Source organism: Neolamprologus multifasciatus, chromosome 3 (assembly GCF_963576455.1).
Source record: "Neolamprologus multifasciatus chromosome 3, fNeoMul1.2, whole genome shotgun sequence".
In the NCBI taxonomy this organism is placed as follows: domain Eukaryota; kingdom Metazoa; phylum Chordata; class Actinopteri; order Cichliformes; family Cichlidae; genus Neolamprologus; species Neolamprologus multifasciatus.
Genome location: NC_140441.1, coordinates 35,112,371 through 35,128,362, shown reverse-complemented (window position 1 = coordinate 35,128,362; position 15,992 = coordinate 35,112,371). Strand labels below are relative to the sequence as shown.

The 15,992-nt window shown below is 38.5% G+C and overlaps 2 protein-coding genes across 4 annotated transcripts; both read right to left on the bottom strand.

Annotated features, from left to right (window-relative positions):
• Nucleotides 1-3,112: 3,112 nt before the first annotated feature.
• On the bottom strand, nucleotides 3,113-9,724 carry LOC146522801 (uncharacterized). 3 transcript variants are annotated; one of them, XM_085153228.1, is made up of 4 exons: nucleotides 9,364-9,720; nucleotides 7,888-8,040; nucleotides 5,637-6,032; nucleotides 3,113-5,552 (listed from the first exon to the last, which is right to left on the bottom strand). In XM_085153228.1, the coding sequence occupies exons 1-4, from the start codon at nucleotides 9,566-9,568 to the stop codon at nucleotides 5,044-5,046; spliced, it is 1,263 nt and encodes a 420-aa protein (XP_085009354.1). In that variant the 5' UTR covers nucleotides 9,569-9,720; the 3' UTR covers nucleotides 3,113-5,043. The 3 variants fall into 3 exon arrangements, with proteins under 3 accessions (XP_085009354.1, XP_085009352.1, XP_085009359.1); XM_085153226.1 differs by having other exon boundaries at nucleotides 3,113-6,032; nucleotides 9,364-9,722; XM_085153233.1 differs by lacking the exon at nucleotides 7,888-8,040 and having other exon boundaries at nucleotides 3,113-6,032; nucleotides 9,364-9,724.
• A 682-nt stretch (nucleotides 9,725-10,406) lies between these two features.
• LOC146522800 (tripartite motif-containing protein 16-like protein) lies at nucleotides 10,407-11,407 on the bottom strand. The gene has a single exon (XM_085153377.1). The coding sequence runs from the start codon at nucleotides 11,194-11,196 to the stop codon at nucleotides 10,507-10,509; it is 690 nt and encodes a 229-aa protein (XP_085009503.1). The 5' UTR covers nucleotides 11,197-11,407; the 3' UTR covers nucleotides 10,407-10,506.
• Between the last annotated feature and the right edge of the window lie 4,585 nt (nucleotides 11,408-15,992).

Below are 15,992 nucleotides of genomic sequence, written 5' to 3'. Positions count from 1 at the left end.
ATCACTTCTATTGATGCTTGTATCGATGCTTGGATCGATCCACCCAGCCTCAGCTGAAGCAGCAATGAGTTCAGTTCAGTATCTGAGAGAGTTCATCAAGGAGAGACTAACTGCTGTTTGTGAAGAAATCTTTTCAGAGGTTCAAAAAACCATCGTCCAGCATGAGGAGATCAACCGTCATCACAGACTGCTGGATATCAGCCGGAAACCCGACAGAAACTCACACATCATAGGTATGGACGTGTTTTTAACTGTTCACACCCTAATTTCCTGAACTGAAGTCAGAGCACTAACACATGAACATGGACAGAAACATCCTGTTTATTTCAGCTATTGCTGCAATTACTGATTTTTCAGGAGATCAGACATGTGAACCTCTGGTCTCTGGACTGCTGACAAAAGGAGCCTGCTAAACAACAATAACGGCTGGTTTTGAGCTAACTTTATGCCAGCTAATGTTAGGCTTGAGTGTCCTAAAACACACTTCCCCTCTAATAAACAGTTTGATTACAAAAAAAGAAACAAAACACTACATTTTTGGAAACATTTGTGGGTGTTTTCTCATTTTTGTCTCTGTTTTTTTTTTTGTAGTACCATATTTTTCAGTTCATAAGGCACATTAGCTAAACAAAACAGTCAGATAACAGCTGGCACACTTGAAAACTCACACAAGAATTCACACAGGAGAGAAGCCACATTGTTGTACCACTTGTGGGAAAAGATTCAATGAGAAATCAACATTAAAAACTCACATACGAGTGCACACTGGTGAAAGGCCATATCCTTGCAGCACTTGTGGTAAAAGATTCAGTCAGAGGATGAACTTAAAGAAACACATGAAAATTCACACTGGTTAAATGTTTAATACTTTGAAAATGTGATACAGCCCTGAGTCATAGCAATGTGTTGGTGGAACTCATACTGACCAGAAGTCAAATCACTGCAACACCTGAGTGAAAAGATGATTCATGTTCAACACAGTATTTCAAGACGTTGTTTATTTGGTTTCCTGCTTTATTCTTATAATTGTATCAGCCAAACTCATCTTACATTTCATAAAGGTTAAAGTTCAGTATGCTCCTGTTTTGTTTGTTCATTGTTTTTTCGGCCTCGAGGGCCGGTGTCCTGCAAGTTTTAGATATCAACCTGGGTCAACACACCTGAATCACATGATTAGTTTGTTACCAAATCTCTGGAGAACTTCAAGACATGTTGAGGAGGTAATTTAGCCATTTGAATCAGCTGCAGGAGCTGGACCTCGAGGCCTGGAGTTGCCCACCCCTGCTCTAATGTGTGAATGCAGCATGAGAGTGTTCTCTTATTCAGCTGAAGTTTTTCTTTGTTTCTGATTTTTACCCACTACGATGCCAGGAGTAGTGCGCAAAAGTAGGACTGACTAACCAGTCAGTGGTGAGAGAGGTCCTTGCAAGCTCAGAATGAAAGGTTTGTTTTGGTTTAAATTTTGTTATGATTAATTTACGTGAATAAATATGCTGGACAAGTGAACCACAAAAAAACAGTGGAGGCTCACTGATGAAGATTTGAAGAGATTGGAGAGAGTTATAAGCTTTCCTTCTTTGGGAATTCACTTTGACTCTACAGTTGACTCTTGCAGCTGGAGCATAGTGAAGATGTGTTATCAGTGCAGATGGGAAGCTATAAAAATACGTTTCTACATTGAGTCAAGCTTCTGGAGCACAGATGTTTTCAAACACAACTCTGAAGCGTGGTTCAAAACACCCACGTCACGTGATCACGACTAACCAAGGTTTTGGTGCACTTCACCCCAGTTTCAGTAGGTGGTGTACCTGCTGCTTATAGACATAGAAAAACAGACAGGTGGGTGAGCTCCATTTACTCATATCAGCAGAGAGAAAGTAGCACATGGTGCTGTCAACTCATAAAATATTTCAGTAAAAGCCTCTGCTCTGCTTTCAAGGTGAAAATTTAAAAAAGTTAAAAGAAAAAGTTTTCAGCTCTGACTTTGCCTGGTCTCCATTTTTTTCCTACTTTGAATAGAAAACATAATTTTCATCCTTTGCTAGCTTATGTGGTTGCAATTCTACTAGGTTTTAAAAATAGTTATGCAAAACAAAGTGTGCCTGCTCCGATAGGCCTTAAAGGGTTAACCCTCTGGGGTCCAGGGTCTAGTTGGCCGTTTTTGACTACTTTTGATTTTCCCTCTACATTTCACCTTTAAAAACAGTTTATCTTCCCTTGTTTGGTATCATTCTTTTCAGCACAACCTATTTGAATTTACAGTTATTTTTTTCATTTTGACATACTGTATTAACACAATTGATCTTAAATCAGACAAAAAAAACAAAATCAGAGTAGAAAAAAGTGATATTTTTTACTGTAACAACCACAAACATGTTTAACGAATCATTTTCATAATTTGAAGCGCAAATATAAATTGTAAATATTAAAAATCTATGCATAAGTTTTGCAGACAAAGTTATATGCAGCTATTTACCTAAAAATGCAGCCAAGGCTTTTTTGAAATAACTATTTTCAGGCTATTTATCTGTTCTGCATTAAATAAGATGCCACACAAATGATTTGTGTCTTTCTTAAGAGAGAGAAAGTGTCCTGTTATTTGTCGTTAGCTTGGCTCTGTCCTAGTTCTCCTCTCTTCCAGGTTTAAAGCCACCGTTCACCTCGATGCTTGTTTCAGTGATATGTCGACAGGACAGGAAATCATGAAAAAGGATTTGTGTTTTCAACCTTTGGAGCTCAGATTGAAAAACAAACCAGTTATTAAAAAACAGCCTGGTGTCTTCACTCTATCAGCCAGTTTCACTTCCTTAATTAAGCCAACAAGATATTAGTGTGTGCTGAGTGTTTTTCTGATGCACAGCAATCCTTTCCTGGAGTTATTTCCAGCTGTTTGTCATCCCTCTGCGCTTTAGTGTTTTTTGTTGTCATGTCTGTGTTTGTCCACCAGGTGTCTCCCTCAGCTCTGTGTGACAGTTGTCTTTCAGTCTCACTTTAATGTTTTCTGCAGGTTTAGTTGTGTGTAATCATTTTTTTGCATATGAAATCAAGTCAGACACACAGAGCTCATGAACTCACTGCCAACAGAAACTAAAATCAGTGCAAAAGCACCGAGGAGGAAAACTGCTTCATTTATTCTCTCAGATTAGTTTCACATTGTCAGATCCTGGAATGAACACAAGACTTTTTCCTTTTTAAAAAAATAACCTGAGTTTGTTCACATTAAATACAATGAACTCATTGATTATAATAATGAAAAGTAAACTTCCTGCAGTGTTTGCCGAGTCAAAAACAGCAGACAAACAGATCAATGTAGAAGTAATGACACATTCTTCACAAATGTACAAAGTGAGAAAAAAATCTTTGTGACCAATAAAGAACTACTGATTTCTCCGTGAAGTAGAAGAGAAACAACATAAACAAAATTATTATTCAAAGAAATGAAGCTCTTGTTTTTTTATTCTATGAGTGCACTGACGTGACACTGTGTCTGTATATATATTTTGTATATGTATATGTATGTATATTTTCAGTATACAGTTAGATCCACACAAGACATTAGAGCTGCTGTTCTAACTTTCATTTGAATCCAAACGATTAATAGCACCAGCATTTCTCCCTTACCCAGTATCTACATGTCCATAAAGTGTGTTCTCGCCCTCATAGGGAGGCTGCAAAGAGACTAAAGCAGCCAGAAGTCGAACCTGGATTTTTTAAATCCGTAGTCAGTCATTGTCCATTGCACCACTGGCCCACAAGGGAAGTGTTCTAGACAGACAGGCTTGAGCTGATTATGCACTCGTTCTGATAACATGTCACCCTCCAACAAATAAACACTCCTAGTAGCAGCTACCACAACAGGCAGAAGACAATATATTTGCTGTTGGATTTCTTGCAAATGGTGTGCCACAGACTTTGTAATTCACAATAAGTGCCCTATTAAAACATTTTCCTCCTGAAAGTGAAACTCTGTCAAAAGAAGTTTGAATCTTTATTTAGTTTATAGTTTATTCTGTATTTAGCAGACACAGCTGGATTTTTTTATATTAAAAAAAACAACAATATCAGCAAAGTTCAAGTACCATGCCTGAAAATCCTTACACTGTGTGACAATATATTCAATAGGGGTGGGGGAAAAAATCGATACTGTGTAGTATCGTGATATTTTGTTTGCTAATAATGTATCGATACAGGGGCAGCAGAAATCGATATTTTGTTACAAAAACAGTTTTTGTGGACTGGAACATGCTCTGACTTCAGAGCATGTTGATCAGCTCCTTTTTCTGAGCAAGAATCCTGACATTCCTTCACTGTCCAAATGTGTTTAACTTTTTTTTTTTGGCAGCAATAAACATGACAGTTTACTTATTTTAATTTAAGATATGTTTTATTTTAATTAAGTTTAAAACTTTTTTATTTAATATAAAATTATATTTGGTTTTAATTTACTTTCAAATTCTTCAGTTGCTGAATGGGCTGCATAGTTTTCATAAACTGCATAGTTCAGAATAGCTATAATTGTACCAGATGGTTGCATTCAGTTAAGTTGGACTAGACTGTAATACAAACCGTTCAGTTTGTCAACAATAAAACTGAAATGAGAGAAAGACTGAGTGTGAGACTTTGATATTAGATAAAATGAATATTGATAAAGTTTACCTTTATGTACAGAATCTGAATATCGCAAAATATTTTAAAAAATTGCAATAATATCGTATCGTGCGTTAAGTATTGTGATAATATCGTATCGTGGGATGTATGGTGATTCCCACCTCTAATATTCAAGTATATATAAAAACTAAAACTAGATGTTTAACTGAGCCTTAAAAACCTGAATGAACACACTCAGCTTTGGTTACTCTTGCTTTGATTAAAAAAGAAAAAGACGAGGCTTCAGTAGAACAATAACAGAACTCGATCCCTGGATAATAAACAACTGAACTGAACAAGCCTACACAACAGGAGCAGACTCCTGCAAAAGGCGGCTCCTCTGTGTCGGCTCTACCGACACAGAGGAGCCGCCTATATTCTCTAAGCATGAAACTGTTAATCCGTGTGAATTCTCCTGTGCCGTATTAATTGCATATTCCAGATGAAACTTTCCCCACAGGTGCTACAACAATGGTGCTTCTCGCCAGTGTGAACTCTTACGTGAGATTTTAGAGCTGATTTTTTACTGAATTCTTTTCCACAGGTGCTACAAGGATACGACTTCTCATCTGTGTGAATTCTCACGTGAGCTTTCAATGTTGATAGGTCAATAAACTTTTCCCCACAGCTGTTACACGAGTACGGACACTCGCCAGTGTGAATTCTCATGTGATCCTTTAACTGTATCTTCCGAATGAATCTCTTCTCACAGGTACTACAAAAATATGGCTTCTCACCTGTGTGAATTCTCTTGTGCCGTATTAATTGCATATTCCAAATGAAACTTTCCCCACAGGTGCTACAACAATGGTGCTTCTCGCCTGTGTGAACTCTTACGTGAGATTTTAGAGCTGATTTTTGACTGAATTCTTTTCCACAGGTGCTACAAGGATACGACTTCTCACCTGTGTGAATTCTCATGTGATTCTTTAAATGTATCTTCCGAATGAATCTCTTCTCACAGGTGCTACAAGGATACGACTTCTCACATATGTGAATTCTCATGTGATTTTTCAAGCGTGTCAGCTGACTGAATTTTTTGCCACATTTGCTACAAGGAAACGGTTTCTCTCCTGTGTGAACTGTCAAATGTGCAGCCAGTAAGCATTTATACTTAAATGTTTTCCCACAAGTGTCACACTGTAGAGACTTTTCCTTTGCTTCAGTTTGACTCTCTGAAGCAGCAGTGTTGTCTGCTAAAGTATCAGCCTCCTGCTTCAGTCCAAGCTGCTCTCCCTCCTGACTGCTGCAGAGCTCCTCCTGTTCCTCTTTAATCTGTGGAGGCTCTGGGTCCTCCTGGTCCAGACTGGAGTTCCTCTCCTGGTTACAGACCTGCTGCTCATCCAGACCCTCCTCTTCCTCGCCAACATGCTGCTGTTGGAGGTCTGAAGAGACAAATGCAGAAAAACAAGCCACTGAGAAAACATTTTCTGATCTGACCCCTCAGTAGTGATCAGATTTGATGACAATTTAGTTATTCCAATTCCATTCTCAATATCACTTAACAATTCAAATTTATAATGGTTCTCTTATTGTTATCAGGTTCTCACTGGCTCCACTTTGAGAGTCCCGACTATCTCTAAGCAGCATATCAAAGGCATTACATACATGTACATTAATTGTATGTGTGTGCATGTTGAAGGTATTTCATAACCGTTCTTTAAAGTAATGCAGTATGCTACTATGGGAGGGGTGTGGTCTCTGGCCTGCTGCAGTGGAAGGGTGGTGCAGTGAACTCTTGAGGCGGCGTCAGGGCGGCAGAGGGGACAGGTGTGTGTGCTGACTAATGACTCTCTCCATATATATAGTGACGGGTGAGACTGACAGGAGGAGTGTTTGCAGTGCAGGAGCTGCGGAGGGAGCCGGCTCCTGGCTCGAGAGTGCCTTAAACCAAAAACGCGAACTGCTAAACCAAGAAAAATAAAAGAAAACACAACACGTTTGGATTTATATAAACTTACAGGCTACAGCCCCACACACCAACACAAATCGCTATCCTCATGCAGGACACACATGATCTTTCTCTTAGTATTTAGGTTAATTTCAAGTACAGTCAAAGATCAAAGTAAAAAAAAAAATTTTATATAGATATCTGTAATCTAAACTATGGCATAAATTTTTTTGTATTTTGTCCTCTTGGAAGACCTTCTGATTTTAATCAAAGGACAGTTTTTGTGCTGTTGAAAAGAGAACAAGACGTTTTGATGGTGTAGATTTTATTTAATAATAATAATACTTCAGTGTCCAACCTGACAACCCTCAACAAGACTGTGGCTCAGAGTTTACTGGCCCTTGAACATTTTTATTGGCTTGTGAAATTTTTATTTAATTAATATAATATTTTATGTTATTTCACCTTCAATCTGAAAAATGTTACGCTAGCCTTGAAATTAATATGATCTAGTACACCCCATGCCCCCCTTTTGGCTCGCCCCTGTTTGCTACAAGAACTGCTTCTGTATAAAATAGGCCAGCTTCAGCAAGTTGCATAATTTAAACACTAAGTTAATAGTTTATCTGCATACTTTAAAACAACTTCTGTGTAAAAGAAACAGTGGTGGATGGAGCAGGTGCAAAGCTTTTCTGTCAGAGTTTGTTGATCAAGTGGTTTGATGAAGGACTCCTGATAATTTTCCTAGTAAAGATCTTAATGGTGATTACAGCTTGAGCATGCATGTCGGTAAAAGGCCCTGTCATAACGTCTCGTTTTCGGCAGCACAAAATTTTGCATCAAAGATCAGAACAAAATTCAGAATGCTGACATGCTCGCTCTTCTTCATTTCACCCACTGCAAGGCTTACAATACATACTCAGTCGTTCCCTTGCACACTTAAACATGAAAAAAACAAATCTGAACACAAACCAAATCTTCCATATTCAGGAGATAAAACCTTCCAACAGAGAAAAGGCTCATTTTTCATGCCTTATGTGAGGTTGCATGCATACCTTATTGTATTTAACATTACTGTACTTGAAATTCTGGATTTATTTTTGGATTTAAGAAGATTTCTTTAAAAAATTACATTTTAACATGGCACAAAAAGACAATGTTCACTGTTAAACATAAATGGAAACCAATGAGCAGTTCACTCTGAAAGTGTTTTTTCTCTTTATAATATTTATTATTGTACATTAATGAGACAGAAGTACTTCTTATCCAATTAATCCATTATTTGATAGAACAATCAATAGCTGCAGGCCTAATTCATTCTTTATTACGACCATCACAGTTTTACATACCTATTCTGTGTGACATTATATCAGGTTCACAGATGGTCTCCAGCAGTCCAAGCTGCTCTCCCTCCGGACTGCTGCAGAGCTCCTCCTGTTCCTTGTTAATCTGTGGAGGCTCTGGGTCCTCCTCTTCCTTACAGTTGTGTTGTTGTAGGGGGTCTTGAGGAACGAAGAAACACAAGAACAATAATCACTAATGTCATGACAAAAACACACACTTAAAAAAAACTATTTTACAATGGTCTCCCCCGACAGGCCAAAGCAGATGGCTGCCCTTCCCTGAGCCTGGCTCTGCAGCAGGTTTCTTTACCTCAAGGTAACTGCTTTTGTGCTGTTTAACTAAAACTAAATTAAACTGAATAGAAAAGTGTGTATCCCTGCAGTGTCCCTGCAGGTTTTAGATCTCACCTTGGGTCAACACACCTGAATCATATGATTAGTTTGTTACCAGTGTTACGAACTTGCATGTCCATGTGTTTGTTTTGTTCAGGTGTTGTATCTTTTTATGTTAATTTAGCTGTGCCAGGGCCCTGCTCCGATTGGTGCGTGGACACACTGCCCTGACGTGACTGGTTCCAGCTGGAGGACCCGCCCATTAAAAGGAGGCTGCAGAGCTACAGCCGGAGAGGTCCTCGCGTTTCTCCTCACGACCCAGCAGTATTCCTCTGGCAGCCGCTGGCTGCAGTGCACTTAAAAGTTGTGGAAGTGGAGTGGGTAGGGGTGAGCTGCCGTTTCTTTTGATCACCCGTTTTCTCCTGTTTTGAGTTAGTTAAGGAGGTTAGACTCTGTCTTTATTTTGGTAAGGTCAGGGGTGCAGGATTTGTGTAGATTTTCGTTTATTTTGGCCTTGGCTCACCCTGAAGTGTTGACACTCCCGTTTTGGTTCCTTTTTTTCACATTGTAAATAAATCACATTGAAACTAACGGATTTGTTTCTTGTGGTTGCTTGGGTCTGGGGGGGAACCAGTGCCTCACTCATGTTATTGCCTGGCCCTAGACGGGTCGTAACACCAGGCCTCTGGAGAACAGGACTTCATGTTGAGGAGCTATTTTAGCCATTTAAATCAGCTGTGTTGGTTCAAGGACACATCTAAAACCTGCAGGGACACCGGCCCTCGGGGCCTGGAATTGCCCACCCCTGGTTTAGACCCTAACCAATCAAACAGTCCCTTTTATGTGTGTGTTCACTTTGATGCTCTCATGAACAATAAATGTAATAAACAGTAGATGTGGACACTCATCTTCATCAATGTTAGTCAGCAGACAGTTTTCACCCTGTCTCATTAAGAGTGTGTGTGCTCTTCTTGAACTATCACCGTTTGCTCCTCTGAATTCATCACCATAGTAACAGCTTCCTGCTCTCAGCTAACATCAGCTTAGAGAAATCCTGGAGAAGCTGATAACCTGTCAGATTTATCACCAATCAACCAAACACTGAAGAATCTGAGCTTGAACAGCACAGAGTTAAAAACATGTCCATACCTATGATGTGTGAGTTTCTGTCGGGTTTCCGGCTGATATCCAGCAGTCTGTGCTGACGGTTGATCTCCTCCTCATACTGGACGATGGTTTTTTGAACCTCTGAGAAGATTTCTTCACAAACAGCAGTTAGTCTCTGCCTGATGAACTCTCTCAGATACTGATACGATCTCATCGCTGCTGAGGCTGGACGGATCGATACAAGCATCGATGACGTGAAACCGACGTTGGGATCAGATCCACACTGACGTGACGGGATCGATACTTTGGTTTGTGTCTCTCTTCCGACTTCAGTTCGCTTCGTTAAAAAGCCGCCATGTCTGCACACACCGCTCCACTCAAACAGCCACACTTTGCCCTCCACTTCCTTCCTTCTCCTTCTTCCGAGCTTGATGGCAGTTGGCAAACCAGCTTACAGGTGTATTACTGCCACCTACTGGAGTAACGTGTGGACAGGGGAAAAAAATGACAGACGTCTGTGTCGGGCTCGTTTTGATGACCTTCGTGTTGACGTTCGGCCGTACTACGTGCCTGATTCAGTAAACGCTAAACGTTTGGTGTGTGTCTCTACAAAGGAGATTTAGGGCCACATTGAGGAAAAAATCCTAAGGCATTTCTTAAATTTGTGACTTTATTGCACGTTTGTTTTCAGTCTTTTTGAACTTCGTTATTTGCGATGGAAGCAAGATGGGACAGCCCACCCACTCCGACCCCGAATGAGTTTGCACATACTAATACCTTTGTGCACTCTTTTGTTTTAGGAGGGCTGTATTTCCCTGAGGCACACTCTGAAAATCAGGGCTCAAGATAAACCTATTGGTTTTACTTCAATCCAACTTTATTTATAGAGCACTTTAAAAACAACATGGTTGACCAAAGTACTTTCCAGTGAAAAACAGTGATAAAAGTTAGAAAACCAATCATTACACACAAAAAGAAAATACAATAACAATAAAATAAATAAATAAAAAATAGTAAAAATGAATAAAATAAAATATACAATAAATGAAATGAACAAACTAAAGAAGATTAAAAGTGACCAAAAACTGAATGGTACTACTAATCAAATGCCTTGGAAAAAAGGTATGTTTTTTCAAGTGATTTAACAATCTCAAGTGTTGGGGCCAGCCTAATACGGAGGGCTAATTATTCCTTAATTTTGGGGCCACAACAGCAAAAGCTCGGTCCACCCAGTGTTTCAGTCTCAACTTGAATGAACTCAGCAGTGACTCCATAACACACAAGACCAAGTCCAGCATAGAGCGGCTGAGTGAATGTGGTCTGGACTCTGTGGAGGAGAGTCATGGTTTCAGAGACGCTGTAGAAAGACAGAATACCTGCTCTGTGATCCAGGTACACTCCTACTCTGGAGGACCGAGGACCTGAGAGGACAGTTTGGACTTTGTTGTAGTAAAATATATAACTGTCTGTGTCACAACGTAATGCCCAAGATTTCTCATTTAGTCCAAATCCACAGTGATATAAACCTCCTGTTCTGCTGAAATTCTTGTATGCGACCGCTACATAAACTGCTCCCCCTCTCCCCTCCACCTCCCAGTAACAACGTCCAGTCAGGCTCTCTTTGCTCAGCACTTGTTCATATTCAGTAAATCTCTCTGGATGACAAGAGTAAAACTGTCCGCCTTCTTTTAATGTTGCTTTTCGGTTCCCTTCAGATAGTAAGAGCTCTTTATGTGCTGTGTTTGGATCCAGTGTAATTTTATGTGAATATTTTAAGAATCCAGCTCTGGTCTCTGGCTCTGCTGCTGAGTGTAAAACATCATTCTTCCTTTCTGCTGCAGCTTGGAGTGTTTCATGGCATTTATGTTCATCCATAATGCAGACCTAACATATACTCTGTTGATCAGTAAAAAGAAAATCTTCATCACCTTATCATGACGAGAGCCCGAGTTCTCCTGGAATTCAGAGATCCATAGTGAGATGCTCTTTTTGGTCCTCTTTGCAGCAGTAAATATGCTGGTTTCTCTTTCTCCACAGAAAACCAAAGTGTGTTTCAGCTTCAGATTCTGAGTTTTTCCTCTCTGTTCTTTGAAGTTTTGAGATTACACCAGTCCTTCAGCTGGTAAATATGTCAGAGCAAAGAAACCAGAAAATTTGCTGTCAGTGGTCAGCTGTTGAATAAAAAAAAAAAAAATCAAGCCAGATGTTACAAGCATTTTTTAAGCATGCAAAGAAAAAAAAACTCCACAGGAGATGGAACATTAATATGCAGAATAGTTCACTGAAAGAAACTTTCAACTTTCAATACACCAAGAAAACTAAAAAAAAAAAAACAGACAAAAAGGAGGCGATCAAGCTGTAGAGACACAGACCAGAGCACAACCGAAAGTGAACTTCCTTACATCAAGGGCTCTCTCAGTTTTATAGAGTGGTTCACTCACCCACTCTTTATGTCAAATCCCCCTCATGATCTCATCAGAAAAACAGGGACTTTCGTGCCCTCTGATTACCACCATTACTCTGAGCCATAAGACTCGATTATCTCACTCCCTTGCAAAAACATCTCCCATTAACAGAGCACAGTCCATCTTCCATTATGTTCAGAGTGAAAAATGTGGGAATAAAAAGCTTTAATGAAGTCCCATAAATAAAACAAACAGACATTATATATTGATCACTCATGCTCAGAACAGTCTATATGTTGTGAGATGCAATCCTTCTCAAAGACGCATGAAATGAGAACAACAATAAATTGTCATCTAGTGCTGATCTATGTGATTTTCCAGTGTTGGATCAAGTTTACTGAGAGTTCAAACTGAAGGGGACTTTACAGTGCTTTCATTGGTATATCATCAATAATAAACACGATGGTTTTACGCTCCACACATAATATTTCAAAATGGAAAGGGTTAAAGGTCAGAATGGTTATATTGATGAAATACAGAGTGCTGGAGAGAACAGAGTGACTATCAGTCTGGTTTCCTGTGAAGAAAAACAGGAAAACAGATCACAAAGTTTTTATACGTTTCATTCAGAATTAATAAGCCAAGACTGTAAAAGAAGAAAAAATCTGTGTAAAAGTGAAATAATTTTTCATAGTAGTTATCTTTTCTTCTGTACGCATTTCTCAAGTACTGCATTGCACTTGCACTGCTGAAAAAGTTCAAGGGTGACCATTACGCTGACAGGCTTCATTTGGCTTGGGTTTCATCTGGAGAAGCTTTCTTTACCTTCTGTGGTAAATATTAATACTTATACTTTGAATAATGTGTCTGAAATGATTTAGCTCAGACGATTATTATTGGAGTATCTTGTGTCTGCTGCATCCAGATAAATCAGGAATATTTAACAGACTCGTTTTGAAATACTAGTGATTTACGTGACTTAAGCTTTACATTTTAGTAAATATAAATTTTATTTCTGGCTATGTTACCACCAGTTTTTGGACTCAGGTGGCCTGACAAGCACCGGTATTTATTAGCCACGGACAGGTACCTCAGCAAGAGCTGAGGCTCGGGTGTGAAATTTATGGTTTTCTGGGTTTTTATAGTTATTTTTTTAACTTGTTTATCATTAACTCTGTTTCCCTGGGTCTTTTCCCATGTGTTATGAATAAATCTTCAATTTTTTGGTAGCGGTACTGGTTTTATTTTGTTGCATTGATCCGTGACACCTTAAAAGCCGGTCCGTGAAAATATTGTCGGACATAAACTGGTCTGGGACCGCTGAGTTAAATTAATTCTGCACCCAGTATGTTTACCATTATGTGCATGCTGTAGTACATAGAACGGTTTAGTAAATATTTGCAGACAGTCTTTGTGTAACTGTGTTCATTACATTGCAGTGTAATGTGTTTGTATTAAGGATTTAGCAAAACATTGAGCACATAACTGTGTGCCTTTTATTCCATCAATATCCTTAGATCTGAATTATTTATTAGTTATCTGAAATGTGCATTATGAGCTTTCACCAAATGAAGCACTCTAAGCACTGCGCTGGAAAAGTCCCTTACTTCACTCACTGAAAAAGGATGAAGATATAAGGCAATGATGACTCAGGAAATGAAGGAAACCCCTGATTTTCTACAAAAATAAGCTAACTCAATTAGAACATTAAAGTTGTTTTTTTCAATAAACAGCTTGCAAAACAGAATGCCATTAAGTGCTTATATTTAGTCTTGATGTATACTTAGTGGCACTTTAAGCACAGTCATGCAGCTCTACATTGGCACAAAGTCTCACTCTGTTTTTTCCTGCTGGCTTTTTAGAAATCTGCTTAAATGAATGCTGTGATGATGATAATAATAATAATCCAGCTCAGACTAATCAATATTAAACTTTGTTTTATTCATTGTATTTCTTCTGTAACTGAAAAATAAAAACAGATAAAATATAATAGCATCTCTTAAGTCTGAAAAAGGTGAGTCAAAGGAGCAGAACGTCCTCAAATTCATCCAGGCTGCTGGAATTTGTAAATTTTCCCTGGGGGTGAATTAACTCTCTCCTCCTCATATCTGGTTGTCGAGTCTTTGCCTCGGTGTCATGCTATTTCTCTTCATATTGTTCAAGACCTTTGGATTCTGGAGTTAATTTTCTATTGATTTCATACCTTAAAAAAAAAACAAATATATATATATAGGGGAGACTGGGGATAGTTGTAACGTGGGTCAGTTGTAACACTTCCAATTTCTCCAATCAGAGCTAAGTTTCAAATGATGTGACTCATCCTGTGCATGCCCAATTCAGTTCTGCTATCACATGTGAAAAATCAGCACATTTTGTCAAACACAGACAATTTAACACAAAAAAAAGTAATTTTTATGCCAAAAAGTAAGTTTTTCTACTTTATTTCAATTTCTAATAGCATTATCTGCTTTGCAGTTAAACTCATCAAACTTAAATTATGTTATTTGTATGTCTATGGGGATATATTCTGTGTAGGTCTTTAGTGCTAATGTTTTAGCCGTTGGCTGTAATGTTAGCTAGTTCATGGCTATATGAGTCTGGGTCAGTTGTAACAGCAACAGTCTGGGTTAGTTGTAACAATAATGCAGATGTTACAACTGACCACACTATTACTTTAACTTATATTAAACAAGTTGGGGCAACGACATCAGCAGAGAGAGGTTCACTGGTCGCTTTTGTATATGCGGTTAATGCCATTGCAACACAATTCCTCCACTGTTTGTGTTCCCACACATACATTATGCAGACCACTGTGTCAGAGATGGACCAGTAGGAAGTACTGGTAGTGGAAATAAATCAGGATGGGTGCAAGAAACAGATTTCCTCATCTTTCTGAAGCACTTTTCAAACCACACCAAGGTAAGCCATGATAAAAAGTAATGGAATTGCGATGCTGGTGAACAACTACATTTTTTCAGTTTCATTGTTATGTTCAAAAGTTGGTGCAAGAGTTGTAGGTTATAATGCCCACTGAGCCAATGAGGCCAAACTCAATCAAGGAAGACCAACCAAAATTAATGAAATATTCAGTTGCAGAAAATTCCATAATTTGTCTTTTTTGGGGGGTTGGCATATGTTCAAAAGCTAGATTTCTGCATTCTGTCACACACACACATAGCTACATAAATGGCTCTAAGTGCATTCATGTGTTGAATAAACAAAGATTACATGTTAATTTTTTGTTAGTACCCTTATTTCATTGTGTTACATTTCACCCCAGGATATGTTACAACTAACCCAGACTATGGGGTTAATTGTAACATTTCACTCTTTGTGTTTGAGACCATACCATGCAATGGGTAATTGTGCTGCAGAGAAAATAGCTGCACTATTTAATAGCAGAGACATGTAAATACTTTGCATTACATTTTGAATCCACTACCTTAAAAGAGCTCCAAGCTACAGACAGAAATGTCAAAAATGTTACAACTATCCCCGGTCTCCCCTATCAAGTTTTGCACCAGGAATCTGAATTTGAGTATTTTTCTGTACCACATAATGAGATAAAATCTAATAAAATACAAATAATGACTGATTTAATGAGCAAAAAGCAATGAGAAAACTCAGAAAATAAGTCAAAGTTGTTACTGCAGCTACAACTCATGCATCTTGTTAAAGCATGGAAAGGCAAACAGAAATTATAGTACACCGGGCCGTATTTATCTGAAATCCAGAGCGGGGAAAGCAGTTTTTAGAGATACCGCAGAAAAAAAAAAATACTCAAAAGAAGTTTTGATTAAATATTTATTTAAACTTTGAGAAAGGATAATTAACTCCAATAAACAATAAAATAAAAGAACAGGAGCATACTGAACTAGAACCTTCATGAAATGTAAGAATGTCAGGTTTTCCCTGAAATAATTTTAAGAGTAAGGCAGCAAAGTGCAGGGCAGTGCTTCCTGGTGGGCCATGGTACTGCATGTGGGCTGCAGCAATAACAACAGAAATTCATTACTTAGGAGCAGGTTAAGTTACATATTTATAGAAATACATTTATTTAAATAAAAAGTGAATTACAACCAACATATAACATGATTAGTTTACTCAGAACTTACTGCTCTTTTACTGACGTTTGTGTCCCAGTGGCAGGTGGGTCACACTTTAGCCTTAATGCTAAGTATGAATGGGCAGCATTATCAATTTATAACCAACAACCTTTGTTGCTTTTGTTATTATTTTGTTATTTATTTGTTGAAACCAAGTCTC

Coding starts and splice junctions, on each gene's coding strand:
- LOC146522800 (XM_085153377.1), bottom strand. CDS start 11,196: ATGGATGAACATAAATGCCATGAAACACTCCAAGCTGCAGCAGAAAGG.
- LOC146522801 (XM_085153226.1), bottom strand. CDS start 9,568: ATGCTTGTATCGATCCGTCCAGCCTCAGCAGCGATGAGATCGTATCAG. Junction 8,041..9,363: donor CAGAAACTCACACATCATAG/GTATGGACATGT, acceptor TCGTTCCTCAAG/ACCCCCTACAACAACACAAC. Junction 6,033..7,887: donor TATAATGTCACACAGAATAG/GTATGTAAAACT, acceptor TTGTCTCTTCAG/ACCTCCAACAGCAGCATGTT.